Source organism: Anarhichas minor, unplaced genomic scaffold (assembly GCF_050575085.1).
Source record: "Anarhichas minor isolate MPS153535 unplaced genomic scaffold, ASM5057508v1 ptg000080l, whole genome shotgun sequence".
Classification (NCBI taxonomy): domain Eukaryota; kingdom Metazoa; phylum Chordata; class Actinopteri; order Perciformes; family Anarhichadidae; genus Anarhichas; species Anarhichas minor.
Genome location: NW_027466526.1, coordinates 1,203,768 through 1,222,809, shown reverse-complemented (window position 1 = coordinate 1,222,809; position 19,042 = coordinate 1,203,768). Strand labels below are relative to the sequence as shown.

The 19,042-nt window shown below is 41.8% G+C and overlaps 1 protein-coding gene across 1 annotated transcript in view; it reads left to right on the top strand.

Annotated features, from left to right (window-relative positions):
• Positions 1 to 225: 225 nt before the first annotated feature.
• Positions 226 to 19,042, top strand: part of cdkal1 (CDK5 regulatory subunit associated protein 1-like 1) — a 200,574-nt gene continuing 181,757 nt past the window's right edge. Inside the window, exons 1-3 of the mRNA XM_076081315.1 lie at positions 226 to 360; positions 1,386 to 1,549; positions 2,472 to 2,584. Coding sequence (XP_075937430.1) covers positions 1,392 to 1,549; positions 2,472 to 2,584 — 271 coding nt within the window. The 5' untranslated portion in view covers positions 226 to 360; positions 1,386 to 1,391. The remainder of the gene's footprint in view (positions 361 to 1,385; positions 1,550 to 2,471; positions 2,585 to 19,042) is intronic.

Genomic DNA, 19,042 nt, shown 5'->3' with positions numbered 1-19,042 from the left:
CTTTTTTTTTGGGGGGGGGGGTAAATGGATTTGTTTTTGTACTCTGGGTGTTTGTAATTGAACATTTGAATAAAGGCAATATGAATATAGAAATGTGTTGATTTTGTCTTCAGGGATGACTGTCTATATATATCTATATCTATATAGATATAGGCACAAGTGATGCATTAACTCCAGTCGCGGAAAATACGCACGTGACTAGTTTGTCCCTCTTTACACACCGTAGCTACGTAAAAGTATGGCGGTCTGAGAGTTCTGAAAACTGTTTTGATGGTGTAAATAATACAATTTTTCAATTTCCAAAACACCATTTCATCGGAATTCGTTCTTCTCTGAACCAATAACCGCATCGCGTCTCAGGTAAGGTACAGATACAGTGTCTTAAGGGGTACTGATGTCCAAAATAAGGGCACGTGGGTAGTGGCTAGATAATGAGGCTAGCCAAGCTAATAGCTAGCCTGCTCATGTAACCCAACATAATTAAACTATAGCTTGCTAGGTATCTGTCAAATTATACATGTTCACAGTTTATAATTTGTATTGTTCAACATGCATGCGTGCTGTTAGGTCAGAGGTGAAAGTTGTGCGTAATTTAATAAAATACTAACGTTACATATGTTACAGAAGCTACAGTATCATGTGGTTTTCGGTTATTTTATTTTTAGTATGTCAACGCAAAGTACAAGAAAGCACAAACGTTACAGGTTTAACGTCTCTTTTGCAGGCTTGACCTGCTTACTTGTTTTTTTTCCTGTCACTCATGTAGCTTCTGGCATATTTTCAATGAAAGAGGAATTAAATTGAAATATGCAACACGTTTTGCACTGTTGAGAAAGCCAGGAGAATGATAAACCGTAACAATATCAACATCTGTCGAACATGTATTTCTATATGGAATAGCCTAATCAACTCAGGTGTGTCAGAAGAAACGGGTGCTCTGCTCTAATCATGAGGATGTCATATTCATTGATCAACGTAATGAATTCTCTACAGTTTATGTTTTCAAAAATGGAACACCAAATGAATTCAACATGTCTTTCCTTACCAACATTATGACATCTCCACCGTAGACAACATTTACTAAAGATGTACAGGAAAGAAGCAGCACACTACCTATAGTTAACTTTCATGTTTTAAGCACCAGTGTGACGCACTCCAGGTGTGTATCTGGAGTGATTTCTTTTTTTTGAAACAATGAACAATTGATTAAATGAGAAAATGATCAACAGATTCATCAAAAACAAAATACAATTTTTTTTATAGCGGTACTCTGCTGGGATACTACTTATTTTTGGTTTTGTTTTATTACATTTTATTTGATTAGACACTGTATAGACGATGTATAGAATAATGCTGTGCTGACGATGGCGCTGTCTCATTTTCAGACCATCATGCCGTCCGCCTGTGACTCTCTGATTGACGACATTGAGGACATGGTGTCCTCTAGCGACCCGACTCCTCACGAGAGACAGTCTGCTAGAAAGAGCATCATGCCAAGGTCCAGGAAGAAGAAAGAGCCTCTGAGCCACGAGGAGCTCCACACTGACAGGTACGTCAAATGTTCAGCAGTAATTCAGGATGAGAGTTTATTGTGATATCGCTAGTATTCAGTATGTTTTAGGCTGATTCAAATAACTGCAAGTATTAAACCCAACCATTAGTGATTTTTAACAGTTTGATTTTAGTCCGTGAAGTCAAAGAAGTATAAAAGTAAAATGCAGAATTGGAATTCTTTTTGTAATTGAGCTGTTTGCAGCTTTTTGTAATATCTTTTGATTTGGAGAAGTACAGCAACTTTGCTTAGTTCTGGTCCCTGTGTTGATGCAGATTATCATTCTGCATCATCGGGGCTACATGGGTCTGTCCGGGAAAACAAAATTCTGGTGACAGCCAGAAAGTCTTACAGTATTTTATTGCTCCTTGTTTATACTTAACTTTTCTGGTGGCTCACAGACCTCATAAAGAAATACTTGATTGAATTGTGAGCTTTGTTAGTTTAGGTTGCCACTGGTCCTCATACGTCATGAATAATGATGGACAAGTAAAAATAGGAGAGCTGTCTTATGGTAATATTACAAAGGTTGTACGTTTCACTCACTTTTTTTATCGGTGAAATGCTAAATTATGCTTACGTTCTTTTTTAAATTTTTGTCACGTATTTTTCATGTGTCATGGAACCCCCCCTCCATATCATTTGATGTCATAACTATTGTCGCTAAATTGTGTGATTTGTCCACTTTGCTTTCATACTACAAAGGACCACAGCAGAGCCTGCTTGTCATTCGTCTTGCTTTCCCACCTGCCTGAATCAAACAGTTTAGGTGTGAAAGCACCTTAACGTGTCCCACGACACACAACTTAGGTCTTTAGTCTTCATCAGTTTTACGAAATAACATTAGTTCTAGCTATTCCTTTTTAAAGAAAATTCCACACATCATGTAACAATAGCACATTTCATTGTTCATTTTTAGTTTGATCCCTGGCACCCAAAAAATCTGGATGAAAACGTGGGGCTGCAGTCACAACAACTCAGATGGAGAGTACATGGCCGGACAGCTAGCTGCCAGCGGATACAAGATGACCGGTGAGAGATTATTCATTTGTGGTTTGTATCGAGTCTATTGACTGATTGTCAGTGAATAACAATACAAATATCAACCGTACTAGAATACTCCTACTTATATATTATAGATGGATGTGATTTATTTTAGACCAGTGGAATGAAAGTAAATGAACAGCTGAAATGGTAAAAAATATATTTTTTAATACCATTCTGTAGAACTGATGTCATTAATATCTTTAGACACAAGGGGGCAGTCTTGCTTTGTAAGTAAGCTGTAGCTTGTGTTATTGGAGTGGGATGCTTTGTTTTGCTCTGAATTGAGTTTCTTAGGCAGCGTGCTGTTCAGCAAATGTATTTAGGTAAACATAATTAAAGGTATAATATGCACCATTTTGCTTAAAAGCAATGTATAGAATCATACAAAAAATCCTCAACCATCACTTCTGACCTGCTAGTTACCGTCCAGCGCGCTAGTGAGGATGGGACTTTATCAAAACGTAGCAACCAGGTTACATCGCCATCTTCGTCTCTCTCCTCTCTGTCTGTGTCATGGATGTATAAAGATCTGCAACACACACACACACACACACACACACACACACACACACACACAGAGGCAGGATTTGGAACATGTTTTGAGTCTGCCAATCATATGAACCAGTTGGAACTTATAATTTCTAATTTATTAAGGTAAGGAGACGTTCTTCATCATGATTAGGTCCAGGTATCGACTGACCAACCAGATAGTGCTGTGGGCAGGGCATCAGGTGAGACGAGAGTTGTGACCACAGACCGAGACTATTCAATTAATTAATTAATTCATAGAAAAAAGGAATTTATTGTGCCAGGTTGTGTTCTTAATTGTACAGTATCCACACAATTACTATGTGTGTGCGCTAAAAAAGAGAGAGTTAATATTAACCCCTCAGGCATTTCTCTCACCATGGGGTCTCCCCAGCTATAGAGGGACATTAATCACACACTTCAAAAATGCAGATCAGTCACACACACACACACACACACACACACACACACACAAGACACAATTTACTCATGAACACAGGCCAACAGCCCCCCCCAGCCCCTCATCTGGTAGACCCTTGATCTCCATCTTTTCCACCTTTCTTGTTTTCTCTTGAGAGCATTGGTAGCCGGGTGGTTGATTCCAGCTTTGGGACCATTGTTGCATGTCAAACCTCTCCCTCTCCCCCATTGCCAGTTTCTGTCTATCAAATAAAGGCAAAACAGAGTTTCTATCAGTCGTCTTCTCAGATGTCTTGTAATGTAACTAATAGCATGTTCTACAGATGTCATTAGTGGGAAAAAGTGAATTGAAATACTCGATACAAATACATTGAAAAAACGACTTCATTTCCTTACATTTCATCCTTTTCCAACACAGCGTTCAGGCACATCATTGTCCATCAAAGCCAGCTGGCAATATACAACTATATTAAAACATCGGGATAGGAGACTAATGATGACCTCATCAGCTTTCCTTTTTCCATATGATTGATCGCGAGATGTTTTGTTTTATTGAGTGATATATTTTTTTCTTTTGCTGTGGTGGCAGAAACACTGTGCCACATAATCATTTTGAAAGTGCAATAACTGGTGTTATTTTATCACTCACTCAGTCCGTCAATCACTGACAAACTTGCGTGTGTAGGGCTGGCCCCCCCACTTTGCTGCTCTTTTCTTCCTCTTTGGCAATTTTGGCAACGTTTTTCCCCCTGCACTGTGCGGTTCACTATGCTGATAATGGCGGCGTAACGCCGCTGTCGCTACAGATGACATAAATCCACCAAGTGCAACGCTTGTTATGAAATAGTGTTTCCAATGAAGACACCTGTCAGAGCTTTGAAGAGAGCTGGGGCTGCTGCCTCGTAATTCTCTGTGCAGAAAAACATAAATGTACTGTATAGTGGAACGGTGGCAGTTTTCTTTCAGGAAGTGAGTTCGGTGAAGACTTGTTTATAGTTAGTTGTTTTGTATTCCCACTTTGATTTCTGTATGGGAAATATCTGTCTCAGAATCTGATTACAGTACAAAGCGTCTCTGGTGGTCTGAAGGTCCTCAGCAGATAAAGACGCATTTCAAGACGAAGACGGTGTAATGTAATACGCTCTAAGGTAATAAGGTTAAAGCATGCTTTTATGGATATTGCATTTTTCTAATCTCTAGATTAGATTTTGTTCTGCGTCCTTCTCTGCTCCTTAAAGTAGGACCATGCAGTGACCACACAGAGATCCTGATTCCAGAAAGTGTTTAACTGTTATCAGTTCAGTGGACGTACTCTCAAATAGCAGCATTAATATTGTTGCTCATAAAAAATATTGTTTCCTCTCTAGTTTATTCTGTTTGGGCATGTTTGACAGCCGCCATTCTTCATTCTTCAAGATAAGATGCATCACCTGATGTGTGCGCCCATGAGAAAGAAACAAAGGGAAACTTTGCCGATTTTCAACCCCAAAATAGAAGAACAGGAGACGGGTGCTACACTCAGTCTATCTTTCTTTACACCGGGTTCTGTTCAGGTCGTGAATGGAGCAAAGTTATAACAACATGACCGCCGCTGACAAACCGGTAACGGCTTAGCAAATAGAGCAGTCCTCCGTTATTTACCACTTCAGTTAATATGAATTTATCCCACTATGTAGCTCAGAGATGCCAAAATACTTTACAGATGAAGCTTGAGAATACTCTCCCCCTCCTTCAGTCCTGTTGTGTGTCTCTCTCTCTCTCTCTCTCTCTCTCTCTCTCTCTCTCTCTCTCTCTCTCTCTCTCTCTCTCTCTCTCTCCCCCCTCTCAACAAAGTACTTTAAAGGTCAGTGTCTCACTGCTTAAGCTGAAGGATTAGTTTGCTTTCTGTCTCCCTCTTTTCTGCTTTTTATCTGTCTTCTCTCTTCGCATGCTTTCTTGTCTCTTCTGTCTCTTTCCTCCTGCATCACTTTTTTTTCCTTTACATCTCCCCCTTATCTTTCTTTGGGTGTGTGTGTATCTTCACTCATTGTTTTTCACTGAAAGGTTGTTGGAAGGAGAAATTGCCTGTCATGGCCAGAATCAGGGGAGATTACACTCGGGAGAGGTGGTGATTGTTTTGAATGGTATAGTCTGGAATGGCATGAAATTGTTGGGAGGGAATTGTAGAGAGTGGACTAGTGTGGAATGGCGAGGACTGAATTGGGCTTCTGAAGGATGTAGTGTCTCTAGGATGTGGACAGACTGAAAATTAGGACGTCGAGTTGGTTGAACATTATCCTTTGTCCGTCTGAATTGTATGTCCTTCATATGAAGATATCCGATGAATATCACACGGATACCTCCGTAGAGTCTGTCATTCATATCCGCAGTGCCGATCTGCAGAGTTTAATCAAAGAGTTTGGACAAAGACGGCTTCCACAGCTCTGAAAACATGACATCACCTTCTCACCCTCCCTCTCATCTTTCCTGCCTGTTTTCTCACTTTCACACTCCCTGCCCTCCCCCGTCTCTCTTTTATTTCCCTCTCTAACACTTTCTCTCTCGCTCTCTCTCTTTCTTAAACTATGACATCACCTGGTAGAAGACATAGTAGCAGTTCTTCTGGTGGCCTTTAGGTGGCAGCCATGGCTCATTGGAAGAGCCTTTTGTTGAACGATTGCACCGCCGCAATATCAGGATGAGGTCATCCTTCTGTGTTCTCGTTCATAGTTTTAAAAGTTGTAACTTTCAGTCCTTGAAGGCTACACATCTTATGTGATCATGACTAATATGTAGCCAGCTCTTTGGTACCACTGTTATTGACCTGAAATTAATATAATGTAATGCTGTTGGACATCATGGAGACTTTTACATAACAAGCCTTATTGATTAAGGTTGGATATAAAGTGGCAGGAGGTTAAGAAGATTGGTCACCGTTTGGATGAGGTGGGACCTCTCCTCATTCTTCAGGTGGAGAGCATCTTAGCACCTACATACAATATATATTTTGGATATGATATATAGGACATGAGTATTCCTTCTCCTCAAATGTCTTGGTGCTTACCAGTTGAGGTGATTACCACCAGCCATTTCATTTATTCAGTCATAAATGATATGAAATATTTAATGTTTCGTAATCCTGAACAGTCTGGAGATAATATACTCTCCTTAATATTTTGTTTTGCATTTCTACTTTTATAACAACCTGTGTCACCTTCGCCTCTCTGCTTCCATTGTCTCCACACGTGTCCGGCTGCCTGTGTTTGTTCAGCGTGGCTCGTGGCTGCTGTTCCTCTGTGCAGCTAAAGAGGGCACTGTTTACTCACGACAGCACACTGATGCAAATGGACCACATTTGAGCAGCAGAGCAATGTGCCAAATAGTGACTTCATAGAAAGGCGTGTACACTCGCATATGGCCGCACATGCACGCGCACACAGACAAACGCTCGCACACCCTTCATGGAAAGTCACACCAGGATATTTTGATTGTTTTTGGCTGCTCCCCTCCCCTCCCAATGTCCTCTCTGCCAGCCAGCCACACACACAGCACTTCAGTTATGATTTTACATACCGGTTAGGCAAAATTACTCCCCAGCACACAATGTCAGCCAAATGAGGCGTTCTCAGTTCCTGGTTTGGACACAGACGGTTGGAGGATCTGGCTCTCACAGAGAGGATCTGAGCTGTTTTGATGAGTGTTATTGATGAGCACGTATTTGAGGTGTCGCTGTGGATAGAAAATGCCGGACGCGTTGCATACGATGTTACTTTACGGTGCCATTTAGACAATGAACTGCTTTGAAATTATGATTGATATGAAATGCATCATTGGCTTTGGATTAGCAGGTGTTATATATGCTTTATCACGAAATACATTTTCAAGGAAGGAAGAAAAACATTCGGCATATTATTTAGATGTACCAGCATTTCACTGGTATGAAGGGCGTGTGACATTTGCAGACAATCAATTTCCTTTTGTTTTTCCAATTTTATGTACATTTTTCAGGATAATAATTGACAGTATTCAAAAATGTAGCAAACATTGCTGAACTGTTCTGATTCAGCTCGTACTGCATTAGAGTTACTCGCGCGTCTACTGCTCTGTGTGATTGTATTACATCACTGTAGAGTATTCTCACTCTGAGTGTGTGTGTGTACTTCGCATACATGCCGTCTCATTCATAAAACGGAGTGTGTGGGGACCTTATGATTGGCTGACTGCGTGCTACGCAACATTACACGCCGCAATGTTTCAGCCAATGAAAACTTACAATGTTCTCTCTGACTCCACCTCTCACATACACACACACGTTAGCACAGACATCCAGCTCTCTCACACACACACACACACACACAATTGCTCTTCTCACACACAGTAGCAGACGTGGTGGGAATTGATATCGTATGAAGAAAGCGTATGAGAGACGGTTCAGTTTTTGACAGCCGTCATTCTGCAGTATACACATCGCCTGATGCGCTTACGCGTTTGAGAGAAACCGTACGCTGGCTCCGTCTTTCCACTATCTTACAACTATGTGATGCGTGTCAGATAGCCCCACTTTGCTGAGTGAGAGAAGGGAAGGGGTGAAAAAGATAAAAGGGCAAAGGGCTGCAATGAAAGACTAGAGGAAGAGTCAGCGGGGAGGTGGATGCTGGGATGAAGGGTAATGATGAGAGATGCAGATGCACTTGAAGCCAAAAGCGACGGTCGGAAGAAGGGAGGCGAACAGGGAGCGCAAACTAGACTCTGCTAAATCTGCAGAAATGAATAGATGGAGGATTAATGTAATGGAGAAAGGTAAAGGGTTAGGAGGGGAGTAGTTTGAGGACTGAGAGACATCAACAGAGGAAAGAAAAAAGGAAATAAATACATTTTCATCATTTTCTATAAACTTGAGTTGAATAAATTGGATATAATATCCTCAAGTTGAGCGCAGACATTTGACAGGTAGACAGGCTGTTAATATGTAAATATGGATATGTAAATAGTAGTGTGCTGACATGAGGGTGAAACTGTTTTGAATATTAAAGTTGTCATTTGGCAAAACAGGTGTCCTTTTGTTTGGGGTTTTTGCAATCACAAAACACAACATCCTGTGTTTTACTATCTCACTTACTATTTTGTCAGAATTGATGCTGCAAATGATTGCAATTGCAGTCCCAAGTACACGCACTAGTGTACAGGACTGTGCATTGTTGTATTACGTATGTGTGGTTTTAACAGAGCAATACTGTGATAAAGGGACAGCCCTCTCTCATCTCTTTCTGTCACACAGCTGCAAGGCTTTGAATTTGTCTCAGGTCCTACAAATAGGCCCATGAGTCTACGCAGTCAAGTGTAACCATTTAGAGGCCAGGAGATTAGTGTGATCCCGAGCCGTGTGTACTTATGTGTGTGTGTTGGTGATCCTACAAGGTGACCCACATGTAGGCAACACCCAGTAACAATTTCGAGGCCATGGGATTAGGGGCCCCGGCCATTCGTGCCTTCAGATTCCCTCGAGGGAACTACGGATAGAGAAGAAGGAAAATCGGAAAACTTGAGGAGAGGAGGGGGATCAGTGGTCAATCTCATCCATTGATTACTCTTAGGAAAGAAATTCAGCATCAGCATCACAAACCGACCCGATGAGTCGAGGGATTTATTGGTGTCATCCTTTTCTTGCATTTTTTCACAGCCACATTACAAATTGAGTCATTGGTAAGAAAACATAAATTGTCGATATGATGCCAAACGCCAGATGTCCACTGGTGTTCGTAAGGGACTGCAGGAGGCAAACGAGGATTATTCCTCTCTGGCACTCATTTCTCCAAGGACAGGAAGATCTCCCTCATTGCTAGAAGCACTCTCCCATATGTAAGCATAGGAAAGCCAGTCGACCGAAAGAGAGACCACGCCTTACTCCTCTGAGAAAAAGCACAAAAACACAGAACAAATTGATTCCCCAAAGGGTGGTGAAATCTTTAGACTTGTTTCTCAAACTAGAAAGATGCACTACAGGTAGGAGAGGAAGAAGAATGAGCGCACGAATCACTGCGCCAGTGTTCATTCATTTGTTCCTTTCTCCCTTTCTCTGATGAAGAAAGCGAGAGATAAATGAAGGGAGAAGCTGGATAGTCCCTCAAGAGGAAGGAAGCCTATTCCCTATTCCCAGCAGAAGCCAGCCAACCTCCTGTTATCCCAGGAATACCGCCGCACTCCACAGGGATTGGGAATACACTGAAGGGATATAATGGGAATATCATGGAGGGGATGTGAGTAATGGGATAAGGCCAGAGCCGAGGGAAAGGCTTGGGGGTGGAGGGGATTGAGGAAGGGCGGGACTAAGAAACAATGAGGATAGGAGGTAGTCTAGAAAAGGGAGGAGGGGGGAAGCCAGGTTGTGCTCACATCCGAAGTGTTGAGCCTTAAATCAAAGTAAGGCAATGCAGAGGTGGCCTAATAGCAATATATTAAAAACCTAATGTCCTACAGTTTGACATTTCAAATCTCAGACCAGCATGTCCACACTGCACAGGAGGTAACGGAGTAATGCTGTCCCACCCCTTCAACATGTTGCATCCGGTGCCATTTAACAAGGCATTTAACCCCCAGCATCTCAAGTTGTGCTCCCAGTTGTGTGCGTCACCTCATCCACATGTTGTTTTTCTTAGGCGTGTGACGTCATGGTGGAGAATGTCCACTGGGGCCTCAGTTTACTGTGAAATAAAATATCGTTTCCATCACCCCTTCAACCTTGAGCGTTAAAGTTGCCCTTACAGATGAGACACAGCAAACAAAAGGGTTAATTGAGTTTCATTCACATAATTTGACACAACTGTCCTAATTTCAAAATGTCAGTGTTTTTATCCGGTCACATGTCTTCATTTGTACAGTTGAGTGATGTCAGGGACTCACTTAGCTTCCCTCTCTTGGAGGACAAACAGCGCGATATTATGTCGGACTCCTTGACAGTAGAGCCAGAAAGACCAAAGCAAGACGATCTATATTCTTTGACATTTGACAACTCATTGTTGCTTTTTCTCTTTTTGCATAATTAGCTTGTCTGTTCCTTTTACAAGCTGGAAGAGACTTTTTGGTCTTTCTCACTTCTAATTTGTCCTTTGTTTTCTCTGTCATCTTGACTCAACAAGGAAAACAAATGTAATTTCCCTCATGAAGAGGAAATGAAAGCTTGAAAGACATTAGCAATTAGCGTGGCACGCCAGGCTGCGGGTGTGGGTGGACACTGTGTGTGTGGGTGACATATGGATAAAAAGCAAAGAAATGGAGAGTTGGGCACTCAAGGACATGTAGCCAATGACTTTTCAAGGCCCCCTTTGGGGGTTTTCTGCCTCCCTCAATTTCCGTTGGCCCTTTTTGTGTTGTTTTGGAAGATAACCCCGGCTTTCTGTCTGAGTGTCCAATGTTCAGCCATCAGTGCCATTACTCGCTGACCACCCGCTGAAATGGAAAGCAGGGTTGACCTGTAGCGTCGTGTGTGTGGATGCTCACATGAGGCCACCTGCTGAAATGAAAGCACTGGCTACCTGTGAGTGAAGGGAGAGGTGTGTGTGTGTGCGTGCGTGCGTGCGTGTTGTATGAATTCATGTGTTTCACAAGGACCAGTCAGAAATTTCAACAAAAGAATACTTCGGTGGGTTATAGAATTCAGGGGTCCTCACAAGTATTTCAATACAAGGCAGTGTGTGTGTGTGTGTGTGCGCACTTCTGTCTTTTTGTAACAAAATGAATTCTACATGTGTCCCAGCTGATTAATTTATATGTATGAAGTAGAGATCAGACAATGTGCTAGATTTCCATGTGAGAGCACAGATATTAGATGAAGTGGATTTAAAAGGCGCGGATGATTTGAGCAGTGGGCTTAATTTGAATCATCGGACAAAGTAACCTTGATCACCGAGCAGAAAGATGACTTGACTGGAAGCATCGTCAGGACCTTGCTTGACCAGAGAGAAAGTGTGTGTGTGTGTGTGTGTGGTGATGTGTCATCCACAGGTTATAGACCGAATAGCTTTTCGACTGTCCACTCTGCAAGGCATGGTGTAGACAAGTAATAATTGAGCTTGAAGGGGTGTGTGTGTCTGTGTGTGCACAGAAACTTTTATTCATTTTCATATTCAATGTCAACGCAGTCAACCACTTCCAATTTGCTCGCATTTTCTGACACGTCTTTTTGCGGTTCCTTTCTCTGAGGCTCTCACTCTTATTAATCCTTGCTCTCCACTCTCATCCTGGGGTTGTATTGGCAGTATAGATCTATACAGGGGGAAGTTAACGGAGTAAACACAGGTAGTGTTGAGCAAGGAAGACGATCGATTGCTATGTATTGATTCAGCAGTAAGTGCGGCCACAAGTCATTTCCAGGATGTGTTTGTGTGTGTGTGTGTGTGTTTGTTTGTGTTGGAAAATAAATGCTTTTGGAAGTGTTTTATCCCTAAAATGTGTTGTACTGGTGAATGGCACTAGGCCAGATTCATTTCAGTCTAAATGAACCAATACGATCAACCAAAAGGAGAAGTGGTTATTTGTGTCGTTACTTTTAGCTATATATTCTGTGCTACTGTTTCTGTCTCTCTAATTTACATCACATACTAGTGGCTGGATCAAACACACACACACACACACACACACACACACACACACACACACACACAGAGATATATGCACATACAGAAGTGTGTGGAGTTTATTGATAAGCTGAGGCTTTCCACATGGCGGACAGATGGCTCTTCTAATCTTCCAGACAGACACTGCCTTTTGATATCTGATCTGATGATTACGCTTGTGTGTGTGTGTGTGTGTGTGTGTGTGTGTGTGTGTGTGTGTGTGTGTGTGTGTGTGTGTGTGTGTGTGTGTGTGTGTGTGTGTGTGTGTGTGTGTGTGTGTGTGTGTGTGTGTGTGTGTGTGTGTGTGTGGTCATCCTGAGACTGTGATTGATAGTTGACCAGGACTGTTATGACAAGCCTATATTTGCCTCTGCCTGTTTTTAGGTCACATATCAGTCATGCTTCAGTATCCTGACTTTATAACGTAACATTGTGTGGCGATAGAAATGACACGGGCAGAGCCCTTGCTGTGGCATTCTGCTCTCTGTATGTCCATAAGACATCTACACAGGGGACGAGGCGTTTGTCTTCAGTGGTTTAAATTTCTCAAATTTTGGACGTTTGAGCATTGCCAAGACGAACAAATCTCGACCAACAAGTCGTACTGTCTCCGAGGTGTCCTTACAGTAAACGTCACCACAGCTATCGCTGCCTTCACTTTGCAACAGCGTTATTATGCAGCACATGCAGGGAGCGGAGACTAACTGTAGCTTCCAGCATCAATTTTAGCTAAAATCAGAAAATTAGTGAAGCAGAGCAGAAAACAACGGGGCTCCTGCTGTGACGATGCTGTTTAGTGACCTAGTGCTGCAAAATATTGATGAATAAGTCAATATTGTGCAAAGAAAGTTTGTCATGTTGCTAAAACATTCAGCTGTGGTGCAGTGTTGAAGTAACACTTTATTCAATTTACCAGCCTCTTGAACTGCTGAAAGCAACATTGCCCTGACTATTAGGGGGGGGGGGGGGGGCCTCTAGGCTATGATTATCCATTCCTATTGATGCATCGACATTTTTCTATACACGATTTATTTTCTCACTGTGACTCTAAAACACTGCATATATGCAATGATTTATGATCAAAAAACTCAAATAGAAGAGATGTGTCAACTGGTGGGTCACATTTTACATTTCCAAGCACTGCAAAGATAAATATATAATTGGGCCTGTAGCAGCACCCTCGTAGTAAAAACACAGAATTCAGCACGTTCTGAGTCATTTGACATAAAAAGCTGCACTCATTCACAAATAAACAATACAGACTTCTGTTATAGGCAATGAGAATTCAGCTATTCGGGAACATGTGGTAAAACCTTACAGCGATAAAGTGCGCGGGTACGGGGAGACTTTATTCTGTTGTCACGCATAGCGTGTTACTACCATCTGCTGGTCTTTATCCTCCTTTAGAACGTAAACAAAACACGCGTGTTTTACGTCTGTTGCGTTCAGGGGCAGCGGTGAAGGAATCACAGAATTACAACGTTGGCGATTGAGTTTGTTGAGTTTTCTGCATCAAGTCATAATCGTTGGAGAGAGAATCGCGATGCATCTAAGAATCATTTCCCCCCCCTCCCCTACTGGCTATGTTCAAAACTCCACACATTGCCAGAGTCTCATGGCGTGAAGTGGATTGATACGTTGGTGTCCGACTTCCGGTCTCTGTGTATTGTTGTACGCCAGCAGCAGGAGTGTCTCTGCTTGATTTACCGTCTCTGACCTGATATCTGATTGAAGACACTTGGGTGTGTGTGTAGGAGGTGGATTAGCATATAAAAAGACAGTAGCGGGACATCGGATAATTCTGATGCCATCTGTTTTCAATGGAATCTGTTAGAAGGAAGAGGGAGTGTGTGTGTGTGTAACCCCCCACACCCCTGCTCTCTGTCTTCTTCCTCACCGCTTTTTAGGCCTGTTATTTTTATGTGTGCTGCAGATCTTCCTTCCTTTTTTGTCCTATTATTTCTAGTTTTTTGTTTCTTATTTTATTTTGGTCCCGGGGAAAAGCGGAGCCATGATTAACTCTGTCTATGAACAAATACATCAATTATTTAGGATGGAAAACACTATAAATTGTTCCATTTTTGTAATGATTTATTAATTAGGAGGCAAATTCTCTGGGATTTGCCTTCATGTCCGCCCCACCTAGCTAATGTATTCATGCCCAGATGCATGGAGACATGCAAGCACGTATGTGTGCACAAACACAATGCCATAGGCAGCTTCCTGATATTAAAACACTACCAACAGTTGCATAGGATTATCCATTGAGATTCCTGTTGTAACTTATCATCAATCGATTTAAATTTTATTGTTCTACTAAAATGCTGGCTTGGAAATAGCGTGATTGAGAATATGCAGTTTTAAAGAAGCTTATTGCACTCGACTGAGAGTGAGAGAAAAGGGAAAAGGTATGGATAACGTTATATAACAAACCAGATGTTGTCGTTGAATTAATCTCGGGTATGTGTTTTTGTCTTTAATGCGTTCTTCAGTTATGTTTATTTACAGGACTATCTCATTTGTTATAGGACCCCTGCACATTTGGTTTCCATCTCTGTGTCTGAATATATCCTTTTCCTTACAGGTTTAGCATTCAGAGTTCTCACAATCGCATAAGTGGACATTCAAAATGCAGAAGCTCAAAAACAGACCACCCTCATTGGTTGGTGTGTATGTAAATGCCTTCAAAGGTTGTAAGATATGCTCGCAAATTGTACTAGTTTCCATGTGTGTAAACTATTTTTACTTTGAGCAGAATGGTGTCTCTAATCACCAGTCCACCTGCCAACAGCCACATTCCTTTCAGTGCTCACTGCTAAGCTCATCAGCAGCGAGGTTGTGTGTGAATGTGTGTTGCATGGTGGAGGCTGTGATTAAGAGCTTTGCCGTGTTCATTTCCAATGTGGTGGCATTGCAGGTAGAGAGATCGGGTGATGCGTTCAGGGCAACGCTGGGTTTCAATTAAGAGCATTATAGTGATTATTTCTAATATGGTGGAACAGCAGGTGGAGACGTTGTGTGTGTGTGTTTGTGTGTGTGTTTGTGTGCCAGGGACGCATGTAATTTGAGGAGACATTGCCAATTGAACAAGGTGGTCTACTAAGCTGATCATGTGTTGGGCGTGCACAATATGTTTCCTCCAGATTAATTTGCTACATCTAGCCTTTCCCCTCTCTTTTTCATGAACAAGCTAGATCCGCAAACTTTGTGTGTGCGTGTTTATCTAGCTTTCCTCCTCTTTCCAATAAGTTTTTTCTACATTTTCTCTAAATACTTTTAAGTATTGTCTCCCTCTCTTGTCTCTCTAGTCTCTCATGGTGGATCTTTCTGATTTCTTTCCACCTGGTTTTTACTTCGGTCCGTCTCAAAGTTGTCAGCTCCTCTTCTTCTTTCTCTTTGGTATCTTCTTCTTCATCCTTGTCTTTTTTGACTCATGGTCAACCTTTCTCTCTTTTTATTTGACTTTCCTCCTCCCCGCCATCAGATTGTGTCTCTCACACTCACAGTGTTTGTCTTTCTTCCTCTTCCTTCGTCTCCACACTGATCCTCTAATCAGCAGCCGACAGTGTCTCGGGTTTACTTTTGAAATGACACGCCATCCCTCCCATTCTCCTCGTCGTGCCCTCTTGTCTGATCTAATGTCTTGTACATCTTTTCTCCCGTCTTACTTTCCTCTCTTCTAGCGTCTCTACCTTCTCTTCTGTGTGTGATAGTTGTCTGGGGATGGCAACACGAGCTGTCTTCAAACCCGCAACATCATAACGACATGTTATGTGTCGCTGCTGAACCCCCCCCCCCCCCCTCAGGTTCAGAAAAATAAAAGCTCTCTGCGTCTGGGCTATTTGCATACCATTTGCATATTAACCCCCAACTGGCTGTTTTTGGAATGCCAAGAGGCTAAATTCAGTATTTATTACCCGGGCCCATAACTAGTTCTCTCTTTTCTGTGGGATTTGCATCTGATTTGCATGTCCCACAGCTTGGATCTGGGAATAAGGGGCCAGATGACCTAAATTGTTTCAATTCCACCTAGAAATAAAAAAAGCAGAGAGAGGACTAATTATTACTATTAATCGAATTAGGACGCTTTACATGTGGAGCGTAAATATGCGAAAGTGTTATGAGCTACAATACCAAGCTGAGGCCACTTGCTCTCACTGCAAACTGCTTTTGCATGGAGACAATAAATGATGTTTGTGTTTGTGGTCACGTTTCTTTGAGCAGTTGGCTAGATTTCCCTCATTGCATCATCCCTTCCTATCCCAATGGTATTGATCAAAAGGCCCCTTTTTGTTTTGTAGCTTCTCTATTTTTAAGGCAAACAACTGTTCTATATTGAGGTCCTCAAAGAGATCCATTTAAACTTCACAGACCTATTTAATCATAGAAGCTAATCAGCGTTACATTTGGCTATTAGCGGTTCATAAGGAATCGGATCGACTGAATGTGGATAACAGACCTTTTGCACACTACACCGATCTCATCAGCACATGCAGCACATGCAGTACATGTGAGAGTTATATACTCATCATCCTGTCAGACACAGAGGTTGGTGCTCACCACTGGGCTTTGTTTCCTCCAGTTGATAAATAAACTGCCCACAGTGAAGGGGACATGAATGAAGCTTAAACCCCTTTCAGAGAAGCCCCCCTTTACATTGATCCGACTGCAATTTAACACACCGGTCTCATGCCTGTGTTAGCAGCCCGGTCACATTAACGTAAAAGACACAACGGCAATCTTACTTGGTCGAACCTAGTAATGTTTCCGCATCGCTTTCAATGCGGCACCAGTCTGAATGCAGCTTGAGTGCTGTAAAGGCTGCAGCGGCACAAAGTCAAACATTCAAAGAGAGAGAGATTAAATGTGTTATGTCAATCCTTGTCTCTTATGCAGACAGTCAGTTAGATAAACCAGGAAATTGATCTTCACATATCAGATCGGTCTACAAAAAAATATTTCTGCCACCAGAGCATAGGAGACTTAAAAAAAGTCCCCTCTTACAATAATAGTCTGGAAATACAAAGAAAGACTGTTGCTCAATGTTCATTCCTGCCAATTGTGTGGATGAATAAGTGCATATCCAGCAAAAACAGTATAATCTATAGGTTTTTGGATCATTTTGATTAAATTGTCTGTTTTTAGAGGGACACATATATGTGATAGTTTCAGTTGCTGACCAAGGACTGACTTCTACATTTTGCATGGCAAGCATCACATATGACCATGATCATGATCATTTGATTGCATACGTTAATATGTGAATATGCTCTGAAATTTTAGGAGAGGCCCTCAAAAACCTTACAGCCCTGAGACCAACTGTCTTTGTCAAGTGTTTGTATTAATCCCTTCATAGTGTAGCTCTGAACTGAGACCTAAACTGTGGGCCATGTGTGGGACTAACTAGCCGATTTTCTTGTGTTATCCTATTATATCTGTGAAACGTGAGAACCTTTTGTAAAGGCTAGTTCAGTGAGTAGCATAGCCAAAAACAACAACAACCGATAGTGCTGCACTGGTATTGTCTCTTTAATGACTACAGACCACAGCTCTGCTTGGCTACCACCTCCACCTTTATGAAGGTGAAGCTCCATCTGCCATCACTTTCCTTCCATTTGTTATTTTCTTTCCCAGGACAGGTGAGCTTTTACGTACAGGTGGCTCTTTACCTTTCTGTTTCACTTTTCTTTGTCTCTCTTCTAGGTGACAGGTGGGAGAAATGTACACACACACACACACACACACTCTCTCTCACACACACTCTTCTGGATTCCTCTGTCTTCTACATTCTTTTGTGTACACAGCAAATTGACGCATGTTCTTCCCTTGGCCTGCTCTATTCACCTCATTGAATATAAACTGCCATCTCCTCGGGCAAACAGCAAATATAATCACATTTGTAATGTCAGAGAAATAGTGTGTCAATATTTGCCTGGTCTGTTACTGTTGTGAAATGGGGAACTGACTGTGGTTACCATGGTGTGCATGAGTTTGACAGTTGGCTTTGAGGTACAGAAAGATGCACTCTGTCTCTCACACACACACACACACACACACACACACACACACACACACACACAGGAACACGCACACCAACACACACCTTTCCAGGGTGAGAAAGAGGTTTCTTTCATTTTATTATTTCCATTATGATAGGTTACAAAAGAAGACCAATTTTCACTCCGCCCCTGTGGTCCAAGAGTCCACATTATTTTATTTTTTTAACATGCAAAAATGTCACCGTGAAAACACGTTTTACGTAATTTAGTTTTTTTTGTTTGAGTAGGTTATAAAGCATTTTCTCTTCTTTAAAAGTTGACATGTGAAACTACAAAAACAATCCTGCTAATACTTCATGCAGTTGCACAATTAATAAATACAGCAAACACCACGAGCATGTTTTGTCTTTAAAAAATGTCTGAAAGCTTGTTAAACACGGGCGCAGAAAGTTTTGTTTCTGGCATCGGAATATCGTGGGAAACACCGAACGTTTCAAACCAGTTACTGTTAAGTGTGGAATATTTATATGAAAATTACATTTAGAGAAAGATACGTGATTGTACTGAATTATAAATCAATCAAAATGTCAGTTTTGACGCCAGTCGGACACAAAACTGACGTGATTGTCATCATCAAAACTTACACCGTTTCTGAAGAGAAGCATCGGGTGCATTTGATTATTTTCTTTGTATTTATCATCTTCTGATGCCGTGTTTTCATCTGAGCTCCACTTACATTGTTCTAGACAGCCATCTTCTGCTTGCCCCCTGCCACAGAATAAATATTCTGCTTTTGGTGCAGAGGAGCTAAACTGAATGACGTATTCAAAGTGGGTCTGTGACTGTGGCTGTCGCTTTTAGTTTGTCAGTTCTGACTTTCCTCTATCTCCAACCAGACTAAATAC